The sequence below is a fragment of the Polistes canadensis genome, unplaced genomic scaffold (genome assembly GCF_001313835.1).
Source record: "Polistes canadensis isolate GaletaPanama2010 unplaced genomic scaffold, ASM131383v1 scaffold_38, whole genome shotgun sequence".
Classification (NCBI taxonomy): Eukaryota; Metazoa; Arthropoda; class Insecta; order Hymenoptera; family Vespidae; genus Polistes; species Polistes canadensis.
Window position 1 is genome coordinate 510,932 of NW_014569585.1, and position 21,710 is coordinate 532,641.

General features: G+C 36.2%; 1 protein-coding gene across 4 annotated transcripts in view; it reads right to left on the minus strand.

The window, feature by feature from the left end:
- The window catches only part of LOC106784640 (amyloid beta A4 precursor protein-binding family B member 1-interacting protein-like), a 124,703-nt gene that overhangs the window by 56,951 nt on the left and 46,042 nt on the right, over window positions 1-21,710 (minus strand). Inside the window, exon 1 of one of the 4 annotated variants that reach the window (XM_014744407.1) lies at window positions 14,701-15,190. The exons of 2 other annotated variants lie outside the window; for them this stretch is intronic. In XM_014744407.1, coding sequence (XP_014599893.1) covers window positions 14,701-14,880 — 180 coding nt within the window. In that variant the 5' untranslated portion in view covers window positions 14,881-15,190. Of the gene's footprint in view, window positions 1-1,266; window positions 2,040-14,700; window positions 15,191-21,710 lie in introns of those variants that run through there. One more of the 4 variants, XM_014744408.1, reaches the window with a different exon arrangement.

Here is a 21,710-nt window from a genome sequence, read left to right on the forward strand (position 1 = left end):
TAAATTCTTCAAGCATTTTTTATCACGTTCGTATTGAATTAGAAAATTATTTGCATTTGTGTGAACAAATTATAATCTATCGTAAATGATATACTAACAAATTAATGCAACAACGATCTCATTTACATATGCATCATACCGGTCTCCATTAAATTCAAGTTTACTGAAACGAGAAACTTTGAAAAAAGTGATAACGTGTTGCATAAATTAATTTTGTTTAATCTTAAAAACCAATTAGTATCATATTTGTAATAAAGTAAAGTATTAAGGAAAGGTGTGCAAACAAATTACAGTCTATCGTTAATTTTGCAGTAGAAAATGTTCAGCAAGATCGATCTCGTCTTGGACTGGCGCGCAGGTTTCCCCATTAAATCCGAGTTTGCCGAAGGAAGGTTAAATTATTACGCGGGATAAACAATTACGGAGTTATGAATTATTACGCGGCCTTTAATTCTGCATCATGGTGTACATATAGAGAAGTGTATACAGTATTGAACATTGTAGCTTGGGGCGATCGTCAGAGACGAGGATTACGATGAGGGGGAGGGGGAAGGGAATGATGGCAGAGATGCTGTAATAGAATCGAGCGAGAGAGATAGGAATAGAAAGAGGAAGAAGGAAAAGAGAAAGGGGGGAAGTATTCAAGCGGACACGCTTTTGAAGTCTTGCGAAGGATAATCCCGCGAAACAGAGAATCGAAGATTAACAAAGTCGTATTCGCGAAGCACATGGCTCCCGGCAGCGAAAGAAACCAGTCCAAGATAAGAGAACGGCCGAATTGGAAAATTGTACTCGCTAAGGAAATAAGCTTGTCGTACCTTATACGAACAAAAGCCCTTTTGATAAGAGGGAAACGATCAAAGAGAACAAGAGAGGGGGAGAGAGAGAGATAGGATTATCATCGAATTCTCAATTGATTAAACCATCAAAGCTAGACGTTTCCACGAAAAGGAATTGTGATTGATTCAATATAATTGTATATGATTACTTGAATTCTCCAAAAAGAGGAACAGTTCTTTTAGTCTCAGTTAACAGGGATCGTTAAAAATATTCTACAATTTTTGTTAACCCCAAATTTTAGTCCCTTCAATTTGTCTCACAGTTGAATTATAATCAAATATCATGTTAAAATTGTAATATTTTACAATTATTTTTAGAAATGTTTGAGATAGAAATTCAGCAACTATTGATGATTATTAGTCTTTGCAATTTTTCTATCTATTGTAACATAAGTAATGGCTGTTAATTAAAAATAAAAAAACGTACCATGCCCTCGTCAACGGACGTGTCTTCCTCGTAGTAGCATTCGTCAGTTTCCTCCGGTGCTAACATTGCAGGAATTTCCGTTGACTCTTCCTTAGCATCCTGTCTCCTCACCCAATCCATGTTTGTTTAAAAATTTTTTTTTGACAATTTTCTAATCTTTTCCCCTTCGATTGTCGAAACGAAATAAATAAATCAAATCCAACAAATTTGTTCTTCCTCTAGTCGAGGAAAGAAAAATGACGAAAACCTTCTCGTTCGCGATCACATGTCTTTCACAATTCGATTATCTCGAGGATTTATTAACACATAAATCACTGTTTCTATCTCTCACAATTATAATCGTCCTGTTTATTGTATCAGAAACTAATGCGACACTTCGATTACCAGTCAAACCCGGCAACGTTGGTTCGAGAAGCTGACATTTACGAAATGTCAAACCTCCACCATTTGGCTGACCGAATTCAGCCACAAATCGTGATCCTTGATTACAACAATCTTTCTTTCAATTCACACAGAAAATATCAAACGTAAATCAAAACTATTAATAGATCACTCGATCCAAAACTAAAGTCACATGGAATACTCCACGAATCATTAAAATCAACAATCTATCTACACAAAATTGCAGATTCATCAACGTTGAGAATGATTTCTGAATACAGGTAGCTCGTTAAAAAAAAAATTACGTTGCTGCAAGTCTACGTTTCGATCAACGTACACGTAAAAATACTCAAACCCTTCTCTCTCTCTTTCTCTCTCTCTCTCTCTTTTAATATAGAAGTAAATAGAAAAAGAGAGAAATACGCGCGCGCAGCAGACAGGGCGCGTGTACTTGCGCACGAGCAAGCAAGCAAGCAAGCAAGCAAGCAAGGATGCAAGCAAGCAAGCAAGCAAACGAGCAAACCACCACGACGACGGTGCAGCTGCAACTGTGTGTGCACGCCGGGAATGCTGGAGGTGGTATGAAGGCGGTAAGCCTTCGGCTCGGGTTTTCCTCTCCTTTCCTCTTTCCCTCTCACTACTAACTCACTCTCTTTTACTATACACACAGAGAGACAACCTATGAAGGCACGCGTGCGCGCGCGCGCGTATTTCTCACTCTCCGTCTCACTCACTCTAGTGTATTCTCCACAAAGCCGGCCGGAAAGCGTCTGCCTGCCTGTCCTGCGAGCTTCCCGCTGGACGAACGTGAACCGAGAGAGAAGAGACGGCAGTAGGCAAGAGTGGGCGATACGGGAGAGGGGCACCAGGAGGAGGAGGAGGGGCTACACTCTAACGAGGGTGGCCGAGGGTTCCTTTTCTCTATCTCTCTCTCTCTCTCGCACACACACACTCTCTTTCTCTTTCTTTCTTTCTTTTTATTCCCATTCCACGTTCCCAACTTTGACGCTCTTCGTCACTCCGAGCAGCATCCATTTTCTCTCCTTCTCTTATTTACCCCCACCACCTACTCGCTTCCCCTTCTACTCTTTCTTTTCTCTACAATCCACCCACCCCTCCATTTCTCCTCTCTGGACTAAGAGACTCACCGCGGGTTCAGGGACGATCTCTTTTCAGTCCAGACTAAGGGGTCACCGTCTCGAAGGATCTACTCAGTTGTATATATATATATATATAGTTGCAAAGTTTTCTTTTACTTTTCCAGGAAGAGATTGAGAATGGTATCCTTGTATTTTTTATCTCGAAGAAAGAAGAAAGAGGTAGCTTTTGTTTCCTTGTATCTCTTCGATTGACTATTTTTCTTTCAGAATCACATAAAACGAGATTGCTCGTGCCTTGGTTTTTGTTGAATTAGTAGTTTTGTTTGAAAAGGATTTATATAGAGATATTTCGTTGTATATTTAATATTTAATATATCATATGTTTTTAAACAAATGTGGTTTCTGTTAAATCCGAAGTACTTAAATTTAGAATTGCAAACAACACGCAGTAATGGATCCTTTTCGGTCGTTACGAGCGTTAGATAAATAAAACTTGGACATAATTGCGATAAGGTTTAGAGAGAAAATATTGCTGACTCCTGTATAGATTCTCTGAACAAATACGCGTAAACTGTCTGTCCACGGTCATGCACCAATTGCTGTTTTAACAGTGGAACGTTCAAGTTGTTACATCCCTGAGTAGTCCCTGTCCCTATGTGAACAGACAGAGACCCCGATGTCCCAACGTTAGTACGACGAAGATGGAAATGAAGGAAAGATAACTCGAGTACGTCAGGGACGGGGTGCTAAAAATTGATATGAAATGTCAAAGTGTATTTGTAAGAAAGAGAGAGAGAGGAAAAAAAACAGAAAGAAACGTGGAAATGCGAACACGCGCGAGAATAAACACACCGAGTGCATGTAACACACCTTTTCGAAATCGCAAACGAGATGATCGTTAAAAATTAATTACTCGAGAACCGTAGAAAATCCTCCCGAGAGATCGGAGAGATCGATAATCCGAGAAAGTTAGGTAATCCTACGGATATTATTATCCAACAGTGACGTTAATAAAAGAATTTTTCGAGGAACAACTTGTAACTAAAATTAACGTAACAATCGTTTAAATTTATTCACCTTTACGATTAATCCAATAGAAACTTTATTTGACGTTAAATATTTCACGAAACGTATCGCAGAATCTAATTTACAATTCGATTGAAAACAATTGAGAGAAATTGGAAATAAATACAATTGGGAAACGAATAAAAGATGGGTGTGCAGGTTATTCGAGGTATGGTCGAGAAACTCGTAGATACGTCACTGCGGGAACCACGAGAGAGCCGCGAAATGTTGAAAAAGGGATGAGGGAGAGGGACCGGGAGGGAGGGGAGAGAAAGATAGAGAGAGAGATTCTGTGCAGTGTGTGTTAGTCATGAGTTGCCCATGGCAACCCACGCGGCAGCTATGCACGCGGCTCTAGGCACATCGTTTGAAATTCTCTGTATGTGTGTGAATATGTATGTGAGAGAGAGAGACACGACGATAGGAAGGGAGCCCGATTACGTAGCCTTGTATACTCACACACATCCACATATATACACAGCACACGGACACATAGGAGCGAGTACAACTCACGCATAACGTAAGTTAATTGATTTCGGCTCTGTTGGACCGGTCCGATATGTTGCCACTCGATCGAAGTAAAGCATCGAAAACGCGTTAACGTAAATCGAATCAAAAACTATGCTGAGTTCATGTTGAATAAACCTTTGTTTCATGGCATCATTATATTTTATATTCAATATTTTTATTATTCGAATTGTTGTGACAATATAAAAAAATAACGAAGCGTAGTAGCATACTGGTAGCTGATTTAAAACCTATCCCTTGGGAAAGTCCCAATCTTGCCCTTTGGAAAGATAAAAGAGATAAATAAAAGTTCACTGACGCAGAGATTAGAGTAATCCAGAGGATAGGGTGGATGCCTTTTTATTGTTGAAGCAACAGGATGAACGTTGCACAATTCGGATCACAGCACGCGAACTAATCTCCAGAGGGTTGTCGAGATCATCGTAAAAACTAGCGTCGAGTACTATCCCATGATGTTTGGCTTGACCTACAATATGAATCACGCATCCGTGTGTATCTTGTTTATTCTTTTTTGCCACGCGTTTTGTCAGATTGATTTTTTACGATTTTCCGTTTAAGCCGAATGGGTCATATGTGACCCATAAATAACACAAATTTTAATTTGTCTGAACAGTGAGTTCAGAATTTTGTAAAATATCGTTTTATATTCGTTGCGTGTTGATTATTGGAGGTAATTGTTCTGTTTTAATTAGAATTGGATATACCTATTACATACGTTACCCACATGGCTCGTATATGAGCTCCTAAATAAAACAAATGTCAAATTACCTGAATAAAAAATGTAGAGTTTTGTTAGAACTTCAATAAATATTGGATACAACAGTTACTTAATCTGAAATAAGCTGATCAATTTAGTGACTTAAGAGAAATAATATTAACCTAATCTCATCTAACTTGTACAATATGATGCTTTGAAAATTATGATCTCCAAATTATCCTTGCATTTAGTTATTATAGCAGCTAGTGGCTCATTAACCTTCGTATCCAGATATGCATCGATGCAACGTAATATCTGCTATCAAACGAATAATTGAGGAAGAGAGAATGACGATAAAGGGAGAAGCATTAAATTCAAATGAACCGCAAACGTAACTCACCCTCTATACCAAACGCAACTATCGAAACCGGATCGACCTTGTTCTAACGATCGTTAAATGTTGCGGTCGTTTGATGAAATATTTGTTACCACGATCGTAGAAATTATATAGAAACGTGTACGTATGTTCGTGTGTTTTCTTCTTGTATTTCATAGAAACAAGTTAACTCCACCCACGCAATGATCGAATAAGTCAAAAAGATTTTCTCATAATCTTGGCACCTTCACCGACTTCCTACGAGCCCAGTATCTTTTATTGCTTGTGTACTACTTTCGAAATGTCCAAGAATTTCTTTTTGTTTCTTCTCTCTTCTTCAAACACGCGTTAGTTAGATTTATGATTCCTAAAATTGTGAAACACATTTTCGTTGAAATCGTCGTAATCTCATCGACGATAACTTTTCTTTTTGTGTTTCCTTTTTATGAAGTGAGAGATTAACAAAATGTATGTGTGTATGTGTGTGGTTGAAACTTTCTAAATCACGATAGAATCGTTGATGATAAAATAATAAAATATTTGTTATACTTCATATGACAATAAATTCTTGAGAGGATGAAATAAAAAGGAAAAAAAAGAGAGAGAGAGAGAGAAAGAGAGAGAGCTTTATGAAATTCCATTTGTTCATGAGATTATCCGAATCGCTTTTTCGGTTTCCCTCTGTCCTACATTTATTCAGTAATCTCATTCCGTGTAACTTCCATAAAGCTAACTCGTTCGCGAACGACTCGCTTTCTATAGAAGTGCGGACCGCGAAATCCTGTTTGTCTTTCATCATCTAGGAACGCGAGATATGAGTGAACGAGCGTGCATAACATAAACAGTTAAAGGATATTCTTATCTCCTTAAAGTTAAACAATGAAACGTAACAATATTAATTCAACATAATTTTGTTACGTAAATCATTAACGTCGATCAAAATAACGTTTACAATACTTTTCAAGAATATTATTACATCATCAAAAAAGTATGAAATTACACGGATTACTTTCGGTTTGAAATCGGAATAATTGACGGAATAATTGACAAACGTTTTTTAGTTTACAATAATCGTGACAACAATTTGGAAATTAATTAATTAAAATGAAACTGAAATAGTGAGAATTGAAACGATTTTCCAGGACAAAATTTCGCGTAAGGTTCTTTTGAAGATGTCCGCTCGCATGTTGCGAAAACGGGAGAGATCATTCCAACAGATTTACATCTCCGAGAAAAAAGAAGAGAAAAAGGAAAGAAATAGCACGCGGGATAAAGGAGTGAAAGGAAGGATTCAAAGAAAAAAAAAGAAAAAATAAAAAAGAGAGAAGGTAAATGAGAATAAGAAGGAACCACAACGAACACACAGGACTGACATACTACGAAGCCAAAAAGGATTCTTGAGAAGCTGAAAAAGATCCCACGAAAGGACCTTGACTCCCTGTCAGGTCGCTTTCTCATCTTCTTTTTCTTCTTTTTATTCTTATTTTTGTTAAACCATAAAAGCTGACCGCTGAATTATCCGAGGCCTGTTTGACTGAGAAAAATAATCGAAAGATATCAAAGGTTAATTTGTAAGCAATTAGATCATTTAACTTCAGTAGTGTCAACAACTGCAGTTTAAAACTTTAAATAGAAAAGAATATTTTTAATTGATTGCTATATATAATATTTTGACCAAGTGATTTTCCTGTTTCTTTTTTTGGAACTTAATTCAATTAATTAATCACCATTAAATATTTGTTGAATAAAAATTTGATTCTAAAAAAAAATAGCAACAATCGAAAATTTATAACACCGAGCAATCTTTTTTAGGACACTATTTTATATTAATATGTTTTTTTCTAGGGTCTGTAGACTCTTTTAAATTAAATTTGATGACTCATAATTAGATATCTGTTGCATAAAAGTTTGACCCTAGAAAAATGGCTACAACCCAAAACTTAAAACAACTACCGACGTTTTTAGGACACTTTTCTATGAATAGTATTTGTTTCCTAGGGTTATCAGACTCTTTTAAATTAAGTAAGTTTGGTGACCTTATTTTAATATATATGATTTTGACATTATTGTTTGAACTAATGGTAAAACATTTCTTTAAGATACTGATGTGAGCTAAGCATTTAAAATAGCAACGATTAAAATGTTTACGATTTTGTCATCGTTACAAACAGAATTGTGTCGCGTTTTCTAGGGAGGAAAACATTTAATCGCTAAAAATATTAATCGGTGTATCAAACGACAGAACGATGATGATGACGGCGACAACGGGAACAGCTGCAACGTTCATTATCTTCTCAAAGATATCGTCCCGCTTCGAACTAACAAGAAATTGTCGTCGTATCGTGATCGCGCGAACGAATCAACACATCGTGTCTTTCATTTCCCCTTCTGCCATTAACTAACGCGATAAGTTTCGAATATCATCGTGGTTCGAAAGAAAAAAAAAAAAAAAAAAAAAAGGAAACAACAACTCTCGTACCAGATTTAAAAAAAAAAAAAAATAAATAAATAAATAAAAAATAAAAATAACGATCGTTTAATTTTATTTCATTTCGGAACATGTATCTCAAACGATCGTAATTATCCGAATCCTCATTTATTTCTTAATTATGGTAATTATCGACATAAAAAAAAAACAGGAATAAGAAGAATTTTATTGAATACTAATTCATTGATCGGTATTGAATTTTTAAATTCTTGGTACGATGTTACTGTTTTTGTTCATTTGAATTTACATTTGATAATTATCATTTATTATTTTAAATATGACTTTTTTAAAAGAAATATACACAAAAATTAGATTGAACACATACACCGATATTACTAATAGAATTTTTGTTGAAATTTTGACACGGGTATTTAAAATGACTCCGTTAATTTACTGTCAGTAATGAATGTATTAATTAGGACCCAGTATTAAATTGTTAAGAATCTAATTGTCACAATTAGTTGAATATCGTTCATCAGACCGGTTGCAGTATAAATATAACTGTTGATAAGTTTAATATTAAATATTGACGTGTATCGATCCTCATTTATTTCTTCACAAGGATCATTAATTTCAACAGGGCAAAGGTATAAAAGAATGATAAAAGAATTATCAAGAAGAAAGTTTGGGAAACGTATTAAACAGAAAGTATCGAAGCAAATGATAATAACGTGAGAGTGAAAGATAAATCTTAAAGGCTATCGGTATCTCTGTAGTCGAACTTTCTCGTAGAATCGAATAGAAATTCTCGCGCGGTCGCGATCGTCTCTCGACGTTCTTATTCGTTATTTTCTTCTTCTTATTCTTATTATTATTATTATTATCTTATTCTCGAAAGAATGTTTTTCTGCTGATGTTGATGTCCAGAACGATTCGTCGCTTTACTTATGTTTAGAGAGAAACGATTAAAACGAGTACTGAGAACACGACCACGCCCTTTGCTCACGAGACCTCTTGTCGGAACCTTTCGGAATGTAAAACCATTATGTGTGAACATGCTAACTTGTTCTTTCTTCTTAAATGTTCTAACAAATATCTTACCAATCGAATTCTACACAATTCAATAATTTTTATTCGCTTTTCTTTCTTACTCTTGTACTCTCATATTCTCTTATATTTTTCTATCTACTAAAATGTTTATACAAATTATATTTGCAATCGAATCTTATTGTCAAATAATTCTTAATTTTTATCTTCCTTTTTCCAGCCCTACTTTTGTCGAAGCATATTGTGAGAACATGCTAACTTGTTCTTTCTTCTTAAATGTTCTAACAAATATCTTACCGATCGAATTCTATACAATTCAATAATTTTTATTCRCTTYTMTTTCTTACTCTTGTAYTCTCATATTCTCTTATATTTTTCTATCTACTAAAATGTTTAAACAAATTATATTTACAATCGAATTTTATTGTCAAATAATTCGTAATTTTTACATTTCATTTTTCTCCCTTACTCGTCATATTAAGTGAATATGCTAATTCGTTTGTTTTTTTAAACTGTTCTAACAAATATCTTTTGCTATTGAATTTTATACAATTCAACAATTTTTTTATTCACTTTTCTTTCTTACTCTTGTACTTTCATATTCTTTTCTTACCCTCTTACACTTGCTTAATCATTCCATTTTATTCTCTTACTCATCTCTACTCATTTCTCTTCCTAATTTATTTTACACTTATCCAATTGTAATAAGTAAACTTACGAAAGATCAGATAACGATCAAATAATATTACAAGTATCCATTATCGAAAAAGACACATTATCCTTCAGGATCTTTTTCTCATTCTTCCTAGAAAGGAGAATAGTTCATCGACTAGAAGAGAATAAGCTTTAGACGTTGAGTTCTTGGCAACCGACATTTACCGTATTAACTCTAATTAGTGATAATTAGGAGAAATTCCTCGTACGCCGTCATAAATTGAAACTGGGCGTAAAATAGCGAACAAACAGAAGAACAAAAAGAAACAAACAAAAACATCAGAAGAAGAAAAAAATGTAGGGGTACTTACTATATGTTTTTATAAATGGGGTGGCAGAAGGGGGATTGGTAAACTTAGCGAAACGAATCGTTGTATTAACAAAATGAAATTGTTCTCGATCTTTCTCTTTTTCCCCCCTTTTTTCTCTCTCTCTCTCTCTCTCTCTCTCTCTCTCTCTCTCTCATTTATTCCTATCACTTTCATATTCCTTTGTCTCGTAGAAATTTTTGTAAATCGTAAGCTTAGGTCGATGATTCTAATCATATTCACGCGAGGATCTGCTGCTCGTATAATAGGAAAATAAATCGATTTCAATTTAATATCGGAGAAACGTTTGAAAGAATTTTCTAATTAATCTCCTCTCTATAATAGCAGGATGAAGTTTATTAATTGCCAGAGACGCGACGGAGTCTTCCAATCGACATTTTCTGAGGATTTGAACGATAAAACTCGGCGCCGGTTTCGTGATCGAACGTGTTATGAAATGTCCTATCACCGTTCACTACCGAGAATTATGTTTCGTTACTTGCATAAACATACATACACACGTAAATATCAGATACTTGTTGTATGACGTAAAAGATTCTCGTCTATATTATACATTTTCTTTGCTAAACTGAATTTGACTATGATAAATATCATTACTATACAATTGGTACATATTTTTTAATAACCTGCAGTATAAATTTGAATAGATAAATATTTTTGAATTATACCCGCAGTATAAATTACAAATTGCACTAATCGATTTGTCAGATTAATGAATAATTAAAATTTTCCCGTATAACTGACAAAAAAAAAACATGATCTAATTGTAAAATAAACATACAAGCAAGTACCGTAAATGTTGTGTACATTTGTAACTGTACACTCTGGCGCCAGTTTCTTGTTTATTCATTTATTCTAATAAAAATATAACAAAAATCTTCGATAAATTCTAAAGAAAATATCGTTGCACGTTTAAATAAAAATTATTAGCTTAACGTAATGTGAAATAATAATAGAATAGTTATTAATGATCGTGAAAGAAAATAGAGGAGAGAATGACGAATGGAATTTAACCGTGTGTATATACATGTAATATCGAAGCATAGACGAGATAAGGAAATATGGGACACAACGTAGATACAAGTTCGACGAACTTAAGTTGATGGGGACAAAACGAGTAGCTCAAGTGCTAGATCGAGACACCGATTACGCAATTTTGAAAAAAGGTTTTAACACCGTTTTCTTCTACAGCTTCTACAGCTTGTAGAATTTTAACTTGAGGGAGACGCTAATAGAAAGGACCGGAAGAACCTGAAAAAAAGAATGATACGTGTGTGTGTGTTCGTTCATTTATAAGCTGCAAACCCTAAACCTCTGGTTTCTTCATCGCATATATATATATAGCTAAGCTCAAATCTACCAAAAGGAATATTAGTGTGCTCTTTTGCCCTTTAAAAAAAATAAAAATATAAAGGGAAGAAGAAATATCAAAAGGGATGAATCAGGATTAACAACGAAAAGGAACGTCTACCGGAAGAAAAAGTCCGAAGATCTGACATGGATAAAAATAAGAAAATCTGCGGGCAGCTGAAAATGCACTCTGAAAGATATTTTCAACTACTTCTATGTTCCAGTTTCTTAAAACTAAAGCTAAACTATTATTGAAGTAACATAATACATGACTCTTTTTTGTGCATCTTAGTATAGGATAAAAATAATTATTGATGTCTTATTTATATGTGTGATGTTGATTTTGAATTAATATAAATTCATTTTGTTTGAAGTTTTAACAGCGACTTCAATAAAAATGGCCACGAACAACGACATTTACGCAATATTTTTAATTAGATATTATTACCACCGACGTGTCTTAATTATGATGTTGTATTTGAATGAATAATAATCGATTTTATCGTAGGTCTTAACAACGACTTAAATAAAAATGAGCGTGAACACCGAGTTGAGGACCCAAATCGCAGTGGCGAGGATGCGAAAGAATGCGCTAAGGTATTTCGCGATGCGAAGATTCGGAGGGAGAATCTCGTCGAAGCAAGGGTCGGTCGGTGGTACACCGAGAAGAAAAAGAAAAAGGGAAATAAAAAAGGAAGCCTGGACGAAGACCAAGAGAAAAAGAAAGAGAAGACTGTGGTAACTGAGAGATGGTCCAACCATACACAAATTGCTTACAGAGAAAAAAAAAAGTGCTTCTTCGTTTGTCTTCTTTCATGTCTTTTCGCATTCCAAATATCTTCAACTACATTTGTATTTTTATTTTTCATTCATTTTAGGAATGAAAATAATTCGCATTTGAATGGATTGTAAGAAGAAAAATTCTCGTACCAGGTGCAATATCTTTTTTTCATCGTAAATTAACTCCGTTGCAAAGTATCTTTAAAACTGTGCAAACGAGTTTTTCTTTGTTTGTTAAAGAGAATACAAAAAGAAAAAAAAAATATGTCACGTTGTTAATCTCGAACAACGTTTCGTTTTAGTTTTACTTTTTAACAAGAAAATTAAAGTTGCAAAGAGTCGTACGTTTCGTGCATCGCGTTAAGAACTTTTTCCACGGCAACGTTTAAAAAGTTATCCTCTTGAAATTAGAGAACACGGTGCTGTATACGCACACCTCTTGTGCTACGTCATTTCCTTATTCATGAGTTCGTCGTAAAGCACACACTAATTCTCATCCTTAGAGTATAATTTATACGCATCGTCGTAAAAAGAAAGATTTTAGATTTATCAGTTTATAAACAAAATTCAAAGTAACCAAACCCTATAATTCGATTGATGTTTTAAAAAACTTGTTAATAAAAAAAGAGAAACTTGAACGAAGATAAAATCCTTGAATATTAAAATTCAACAATCTGGAATGAACTGATCAAAACCCAATAATTAGATGTCCTAGAAAAATTCTTATTCAATTGCATACAAAAAAAGAAGAAACATCAATTGAACAAAAATAATATCCTTGAATATTGAGAACCAATTACTTGAAGTTTAATGCCCGACATTCTACAAAATGCCAGCTGGATAAAAAAAAGAAAAAGAAGGGTCGAAAGAAAAATCTTGTCTCATAGGAATCGAAGGGTATATCTACTGAAGAGAAATTCTGGTCGAATCTCGATGGGGAATTCATCTCGGAGAAAAGAGGTCGGGACAACAAAAGATTTCTAATGGGCATTGGGCAGCAGCAGCAGCAACAGCAACAACAGTAACAGCACCAGTAGAAGGAGCATCACAGAGGAGCAGCAACAGCATCCAGAGAGGAAACCTTATAAGGTAAAGCTTGCGAGGTGCCTTCACCTCCTTTTGGTGTCTCTTTCTTTCTTTATTACTACGTTGGTCTTTCTTCTTCATCTTGGGGGATACACTGTGGGACTCCTGCGAACGCTCGAAGGCGCCTACGTAGCCGGATTTAGACCGAAAAAGAAACATCTCGACTTTCGGTAGGAAGACGACAACGAACAAGCTGAACCAGAAGAAGAAGAAGAAGAAGAAGAAGAAGAAGAAGAAGAAGAAGATGAAGAAGAAGAAGAAAAGGACTTTGTAACAGGAACGCGAAGAGAACAGGCTAAAAGGAGGAACGCAATCGTGAGCTGAGGACTCGATCGTGACCGGCTACAGCACTGCCTGTGGCCTTCGATCGAGAGATCGATACCGTACTCGAGTCCGGTTTTCGTGTAAAAAGCCTGCTCGAGAGATTGAAGGAACAAAAATCTAACAACAACAACAAAAAGGTAGAAAAGAAAAAGTCAAAGAAAAAACGTGGAACAATGAGGAGTGTGTGTTAGTGTGAGTCCTTGAAAAGAAAATACCTTTTTAAATAAGTCAACGTGTCTGTGTATGTATCTGTGTGTGTTTGTGTGATTTTATACGAATCGGATTAATTTCCCGGGTAATTTATCTCAAAAAAAGTAGCATTGAAAAAAAGTCTAATATACATAACGAAAGGAGAGTTACGAGTTTACGTGACAAACCGTTAGAATTTCCTTTCACTAGCCATCGAGATAATTGTACTCGCATATTGTCGTTAAACGAGTTGAACTCGTGTACGCGCATGCATGTTAATTGCATAGCAGGAGTGCATAACTTTTTATAAGACACCTATAATTATTCGAAACTAATTCGACTTATGAACAAAATTCATTCCAACGTGTTTGGAATCCTAATAAAAATATCCTGAAATTTCAAATATACCTAATCGAAATAAATAAAAGAAAGATGCACCAGCATCGTCCTTGAAGATTACAAAACCTCTTCCGAATAGTTTCGATGCAGTTATTGATCTACGAGCAAACCCGTATGGGGGATGCAAATGATGCATCCGAATGTGCTTAGATTTACTTGTGCATGTGTGTATACATTGATAGCAAACAGGACAGCGTATTGTAACGAGTTGCACATGCATACATATGTAATAGCATGACGCATTCACATTCATGTATGTAGATTCAAGACGGTCGAAATCCTTTTGCGAATCCAATCGACCGGACGATGGTAAGCCCTTACCATCGCGTAAACCGTGACTACGAAACGTGGCGCCAAAACGTAAAGGAAACATCGACGTCCATAACAGAAGAAAAGGGAGGAGGAAGAGACACATGCATAAGTAGAACCATTTCTGTTGTTATTTATTCAACTAAACTCATCGTGGGAAACTGTTCGATCAACACACATGTAAAAGGAAGATCACGAAAACATTGGTCGTAGAATTTTGGATGCGAATAAAAAAAATATAATGAAAGTCGGCCCATAGATAAAGAAGATCGACTTTCTTGTTCCCGAAAAAGATTGAACACATAAGATTAAAATAAATTCTATGAACTTACCATATTGAGAAGATCTTTGATCAAAGAAGATCGAATGTGTGTTCTGGAAGATTTGGTCCTTCTAACAGCTACCAAAGAACCCTCTCGCGTCGACACAATTCTCGGCATGGTGTTCGACCTCACCAACCGGTACTCGTCCCCCGGACTCCTCCTCTTCTTCTTGAACGTACCGCACAGCATGTTTGCGGACTCCTTTCGAACTCTTGCGGACTCTTAGCGAAAGGAGAAAAAGGTCCCATCAACGTGAGAAGGAACGATTTTAAACTTCGAGAGGGGAACTCAGATGCACGGGTGAAGGTTATTCTTCTTTATGGAAGATGTCCTCACACTCCGATACTCGAATAGCTTTGTCTTCCTTTTCTAAAGCATTCACAGTAGTTGGTTGTGCGAGTGAGAGAACTCCGACCGAATATTTTTTCTCGCAGCTACGACGACAGAGACATGGCGCCGTCCAGAGATTCCTGCATCTATTTACCTCCCTACCACCTACTTCTCTCCACCCCCACCTCCACCTCCTCCACCTCCTCCTCCTCCTACCTCTTGTTCCTCAGCGTCCTCCTTCTCACGGTATAAAAACTTCTTTTATTTGATTCCTCTTATGTTAGTCGAAGGTCCCACTAGCGGCACCACTTTTGGCATCCCTTTTGTTTCTCTTCCTTTTTCTTCTTCTTCTTCTTCTTCTTCTTATTTTTCTTTTTCTCTTCTTCGACTATCGTCAGCACCCACGTACTAATTAAATTCGAAGGAAGAAGCTGAGCGTCCGCGCGTGTTCTCTCTCGCCTTCTCGAACGACTTCTCAGCGGCAACTGAGCGGAGAAGGATCGAGCCGAGATCGGGAGGTGATCGACCGGTAAAAGGAACTGGTTGTTGGATCGATACTCGCGATGCTCGCCAGCGCGTTTAAACTTATGATCGTCGACCGTTCTTCTCTTTCTCTTATTTTTATTTTTATTCTTGTTCTTATTCTACAAATTTATTACACAAGTTTTAACTATTTCTTTTTTTTCCCGTAACACTTTCAAAATCTAAATAATGTCATAAATTGTTTATCAAATTTTTATTAATTCCGTTAATTCTATCTTCACAATCTTACATCATTTATTAAAAATCCAAGAACTTTCAGGAAGTTAAAAAAAAAATTAATCTTTTATTTTAATTTGTTGTCCTTTAAATGAAAAATTCTTCGTGATAAATTCAGATAATTATTAGAAAGACAAGATTGTCTATCAAATCCAAAGATTAAAGTCCTGTTAAATGTTGTTGTACAATTTTGTCCTCACAATTGTTCACCACCCTTTGTCGGAATATCTAGAGAATCTAACAAAAACTTGAAACAGAACTTCGAACTTCTGTTTTAGTTTGTTGTCCTTTGAACGAATGATCCGGATAAATTGTATTACCACTTGATAGTTTGGATGATTAATTAAGGGAAAATATGAACGGCAGGTCAAGTCGGAGTGAGAGCCGAGAGTCGACTGAAGGCATAAGGCTCCGTTGTGGTCGTTGAAGGAACCCCACCACGTTGATTTCAACAACACCCGGCACCCAGCCCAACCGGACGACCGACCTGGTCGCGTGGCGCTCGGCACAGATACGCAGTGTTTCTCAAAATCTTTATCATCCTACCTTTCCTTTTTCCCAACTATTATATTCCTTCCTTCTAGATTTCTGTTCTTAGCCAATCCTTATCGATCACGATCTTTACGACATGATTCTTTTGTATAATACTTCATTTACTGTTACGATATTCCGCAAGGTTTCAAAGACTAGAAATGAGTTAATCTTGAAGGACTTTATAACAGCATATAAACACCAATCCAACGATATATTCTACCTTCGCAACCGACTGACCCCGTTACTAATCTAGAATATCAGAATTAATTCGCCTTCGGCTTCGGTATACTACGTAATTCGAGAGCAATATGTAGAACGGAGTAATTATATGAATTCAAACATTAAGAATCTCGTCAGAATGTTTACTTCGATTATTAGAAAAATAATCTAACCGGTATCATCCGATTTGAAGTCAGAGTCCACTTAATCAAAATTCAGATATCAAGTAGGATCACGAAAAACAGGATATTATAAATCAAATACTCCATTCGCTAAGATTTTATGAATAAGAATTCACTAAATCAAAACTTGAATATCAAGTAGGATAAAAAAGGAGTCACGATACCTAAAGATTTCTTTGGATCGGCTAATTTTTGCGGTTTTCGTGTAACTTTCGTGTAATCCATACCCCTAGCACAAGTCCTTCGGTTTGTAGTCCTTGACGCGTAACGAGGAAGGCATATCTCTTAACCAAGGTTGATCCTATTCTTTGAGAAGCATATGCAAGTGTTTAGATCACCTTGCAAGTTAAATGTTGGCATCGTTGGCATCACTGAACAGTGAAGAATGAAAATAAAACGATGATCAGTTCTTTTGGTTGGGCACCATTAAAGTGACTACCTTTTTATGACTAACCGAGCTTTGCCAGGGATAAGTAGTATATTTACATGTGAATCGTAACACGCGATCGCTACACGCGGTTTGCTATCGCGATTACTCAACAGCAAAGCGTTTAAAATGCGTTGTCGGGGGCAATTTATTCGGTGCACCCTTTTCTCAAACTAAAACGTTCTGAAGGAGAATATACAATTTTCGCGTGACTCACCACACCCCTTCGTGGGATTATCCAAGTTAGTCAGAGTTAACTTTCACATTAATTTATATTTCATCGATACGTTTGTCTACACTTGTTCAATAAATAAACCCAAGAAGAAAAATTCGGATCGAATTATTAATATTCTGATATCGTTTCTTTTGTTCCTATCATTCATTCATTTTAACTAATTTTAGCTCCTACGTTTGTTTCAGATTAAAAAAAAGCTACAGACGAAGGGGAAAAGTTTAAAAACCCAGAACAAGAAAAGTTCTGACCAATTATCGATATTACTACTTTTGAAATTGTTCATTAGTTTAAACTAATTGTTTTTTATTTTCTTTGATCAGGATAAAGAGATTCGAAGGAAAATGATGTAAAAATTTGAGAATCTCTGAGAAGAAGGCAGGTTTTACCTGAAGGATACGCATGCGCCGAAAGACCGACAGATGTTTCCTTCTCGCCAACTGTTGCACGCTCCCGAGAACCGAGGCTGCTGCATCTGATTTACCAAAGAAAGAAAAACGACGCGAATAAAGGAAGAAAAATTCTCCATCTCTTTCGACCATCCCGTTCCATCTTCTTTTCTTTCTACCCTCCCTTCCTTCCCCCATTTGTTCATATCGCATTCAAACAGAAAGAAGCTCGTGCCCGGGTCCCGGCTCCTTTCCTAGGGAACGCCTCTAAATGGATCCCCGAGGAACAGAACGGGGGTGTGCAAGAGCTACGAGCTTAGTTTAAACAGCCCATTGAACGCTGCCCTTATGTCCTCGAATTCGATCAGCTCTGACGATAAGCAACACGATACTCTTCTCTAGGAGTACTTTACTGGGCACAAAAATCTATTAGGAAGACCGACCCTCTGATCGAATCATTCAGTCCTCATCGTTAATGGTTCTACAGTTTCGACAATCTAAAACCTATGACGATAATTCATCTAATTCAATATCATCGAACAGTTAGTCTAAATGAATAGTTGGATCTTTCGTAAATTAACGATCAAACTATTCAGTTAGCAATTAGCTTGTTAATCAATTTACGTCACGTTTTCTCCAACCGTTCCAATTCCTATGATATCCTACTAACAAAGTTCAACCTTTCTAAGAGATCAAAAAACAACGAATCACTTTCACCAAGATTTATAAGACTCGACAGATAATACGAATTGCATATTAAAATTGAAATAACATTTAAAAGGAAGATATCTTGCTGGCAAGAAACAAATCAGAAAAAAGCAAACTTTAATAAAAAAGAAATGAAGAAGAAGAAGAAGAAAAACTCGATCGATTCAAAGAAGGCACCTGCTTAAGACCAAGACCAAGAAGCCAACCTGATCGGAAGAGCGCAATTCGCGTTATAAGTTCTTAGGTGCAGCGTGCCGGTGAGATTTATCGTGTCTCGTGTATCGAGAGGCATGCGTCGAAGCCCTTATTACGGCTTATTAAGCAGCAGTAAGCCGGCACGTCGCCGATCTTCAAACCGGTCGTGGTAGTCCCGTCGTTATCGCTGAAGAAGAAGAAAAAGAAGAAGAAGAAGAAAATCGGGAGAGAAGTGAACCGGAGGAACACCGCATCACCTGCCTCTACTTTTCTTATTCAACAGAAAGAACCTTCCTTCTTGCATCCTCTTCTTCTCCCTTTTTTTCTGTTCCCCACCCCCTCAACCCCTCGTCCTCTCTTCCCCACTACGTTTATCTTTTTTCTTCCCTAACAAGATCCTACGCAGGACTCTGGACGACTCTTTTCCTTTCTTTCTTATGAGCTCAAATCTTGGCTCTCGTCGAGGGGGAGGCAGATTGCTTAACGACGCCAACCACCTGCCTCCTCGAAAAGATGAACACGTGCTGCTTACTACGAGGCAGCTGCCATCCACGATACCCACTGCCGATATGTACACAAGCCTGCATCGACTAACACCCAAAGCTGAGGTGTTGAGTGAGAGAGAAAGACAACCCAAATTTGCAACTCGACCCTTTTCTTCCTTACTTACCGTACCTTCTACAAGTGCAATTACGTTTTACCTTATTTCGTATTCTCGTTCAGTTGTTGCACTCGATTTTTGGGTCAATCAATATTTCATGCATTTGTAGGAATTTTAATACAAATTTGATTACATTAAGTGTGGAAATTGTAGATTAGGATGATAGGACTTGGATAAATTAGATTCTAACACACGAAAAATAATTTAAGTTGTAATAAATTTTGAGACCTTTTATGGTAGTCTAGCCCATTAACGAAAGGAAGCAACAGATGGCAAATAGGACGCGTGGCTGATACGTTGATAGGATTTTTACTTTTCGAATACCATTTTATGAAGAAGAAAAAAGAAATCATCAGGCTGTCTACAATTTATGGCTCGACGTAGCCAATTAATTCTTGAAAGATGCTGGTAGATATTTTGTAAAATTATTATATAAATAGTAGTCCTATTAAAAAAACTGACCTTGATATCGATAAAAACAGAAGCCCTACGAGTGTTACAGAAAGAGAGTAGTGGTAAGCAAAGGAAAAGACGAATTAAATGTGCAGCTGCCCTTTGCCACGTGCAACACGCACCTACCTGAATGATTTTTCTCTTTTCAATATCCCTCCCAATTATTCACGGTTTTTATATTCGTATTCGAAAAGCACAGGTACAGAACTTGATCGTATAAAAGATTAGAGTTTTCCATGGAAAAGATTTACTTCACGTTTTATAACTTCGCCTTTTTCTTTCTTCTACCACATTCAAGGTTTTCTTACCAAGGAAATATTTTAATATTTATGTAGGTGCGTTCGAGATGAAAGGAAACAATATCTTGTTGGTAAGATAATTAAAGAACTTCGACTGTTTCGAATGATGGATGAGTCTGTCAAAGATATTCAAGAGGATAATTTAAGAATTAGAATAAACGGGGAAGGGCTTATGCTCGATGATAAGATCTCATGACTAACGAGATCTAACGGATATAGTAATATTATTGGACAAAGGCTTCATTCGTTCTCATCGGGACTCAGGATGCCGTGAACGTTTGTACGGATGCGGATACGACGAAGCCCGCATACTAATAACCAAACGGAAGTTCTTAACCGTTCGTCTATTTTGCCAGGGGCATGTCTTAACCAATCTTATATCATGATGCTTGACTTTATTATCTTAATGATTGGATAATGCTCAGATACATTACGGCTAAATGATTCTTAGAAATTATCTTGACTCTGAGATATAGCTCGTATCTTAATTATAATTTTTAAATGTTTTTATATAATATCCTTTATTTTGTAATGGAGCTTATCAATTTTAATTAATAGGTTTTTAAAGTCATCGCTTGATTATTATGAAATATAATTATTAAAATGTTACGAAACAAAGTGACGTATTTAAAAATTATAAAATTCATATCTCACTCGACCACAGCGCACCACACGTTTTACGCGAGAACTCTGTTGGAAAACAGAAGAAAATTATTGGAATCTGTAATACCGACGATCGTTAAAAGCGAATGAAAGGTGTCGGTAATATACCATGTGCAGAAAACACTGCATAGTAGGTCGCTGCAAGATTGATATTTTCTGATATCCAAAAATATCTGTGTACAAATTATTAATGCAACATAATTAATAGCTTCATTATTATTAATGATATTAATAATAAATCTCTTCGGATGCTAAAAACAGCTTAGTATTAGTTTAAATTTTATCTCTAAAATAATAAATCATACCGTGACATTGAAATAACATTAAGTGGACATAATATAACTATGATTTATATTTCAAAAACTCTCTGATACATTTTTGATCTTTTTACATGAAATAAAAATCCGTTAGATTGGAAGTAAAAAAAGAAAAAAAAATCAATTAACATCGAAACAATTTAAAAGTATCAAAAGCAACGAGATCGTTTGTCAATTCCAATTTCGGTATCATTTTTCAATCCGGTTTTTTAATTATCGCGGTTTTCAACGGGAATCCCATCTTTACATGGACGCATGCACCTGCATCGGATTTAGTGGTTTGAGGAAAATTAAGCGCCGAATTGGGAGAGCGTAGTATAGTCCTGTGAATGTCCCGGCACCCACCCAGAGGTCACCGACCAGAATGCAACGTTATCCATTCCGCGTTGCCATGTTATCGATCTGTGCACGACCGCCTTGACCGACCTCCGATGCAACGCCAAGTGCAAGTGCAAAAGCTCTCTCGTCACATCGCCCCTCTTTTCTTCCCTTCGTATCACTCTCGGTTACGGTGAACCCCTAACAGAACGATGATCAAAACCCAATAACAGATGTAAACATAAGTTAAAGTCTCATTATTAAAAAGATATAATTCAATTGACTTACTCTTTAGAACTTATATCAGGAGTAAATAAAAAAAAAAAAAAAAAA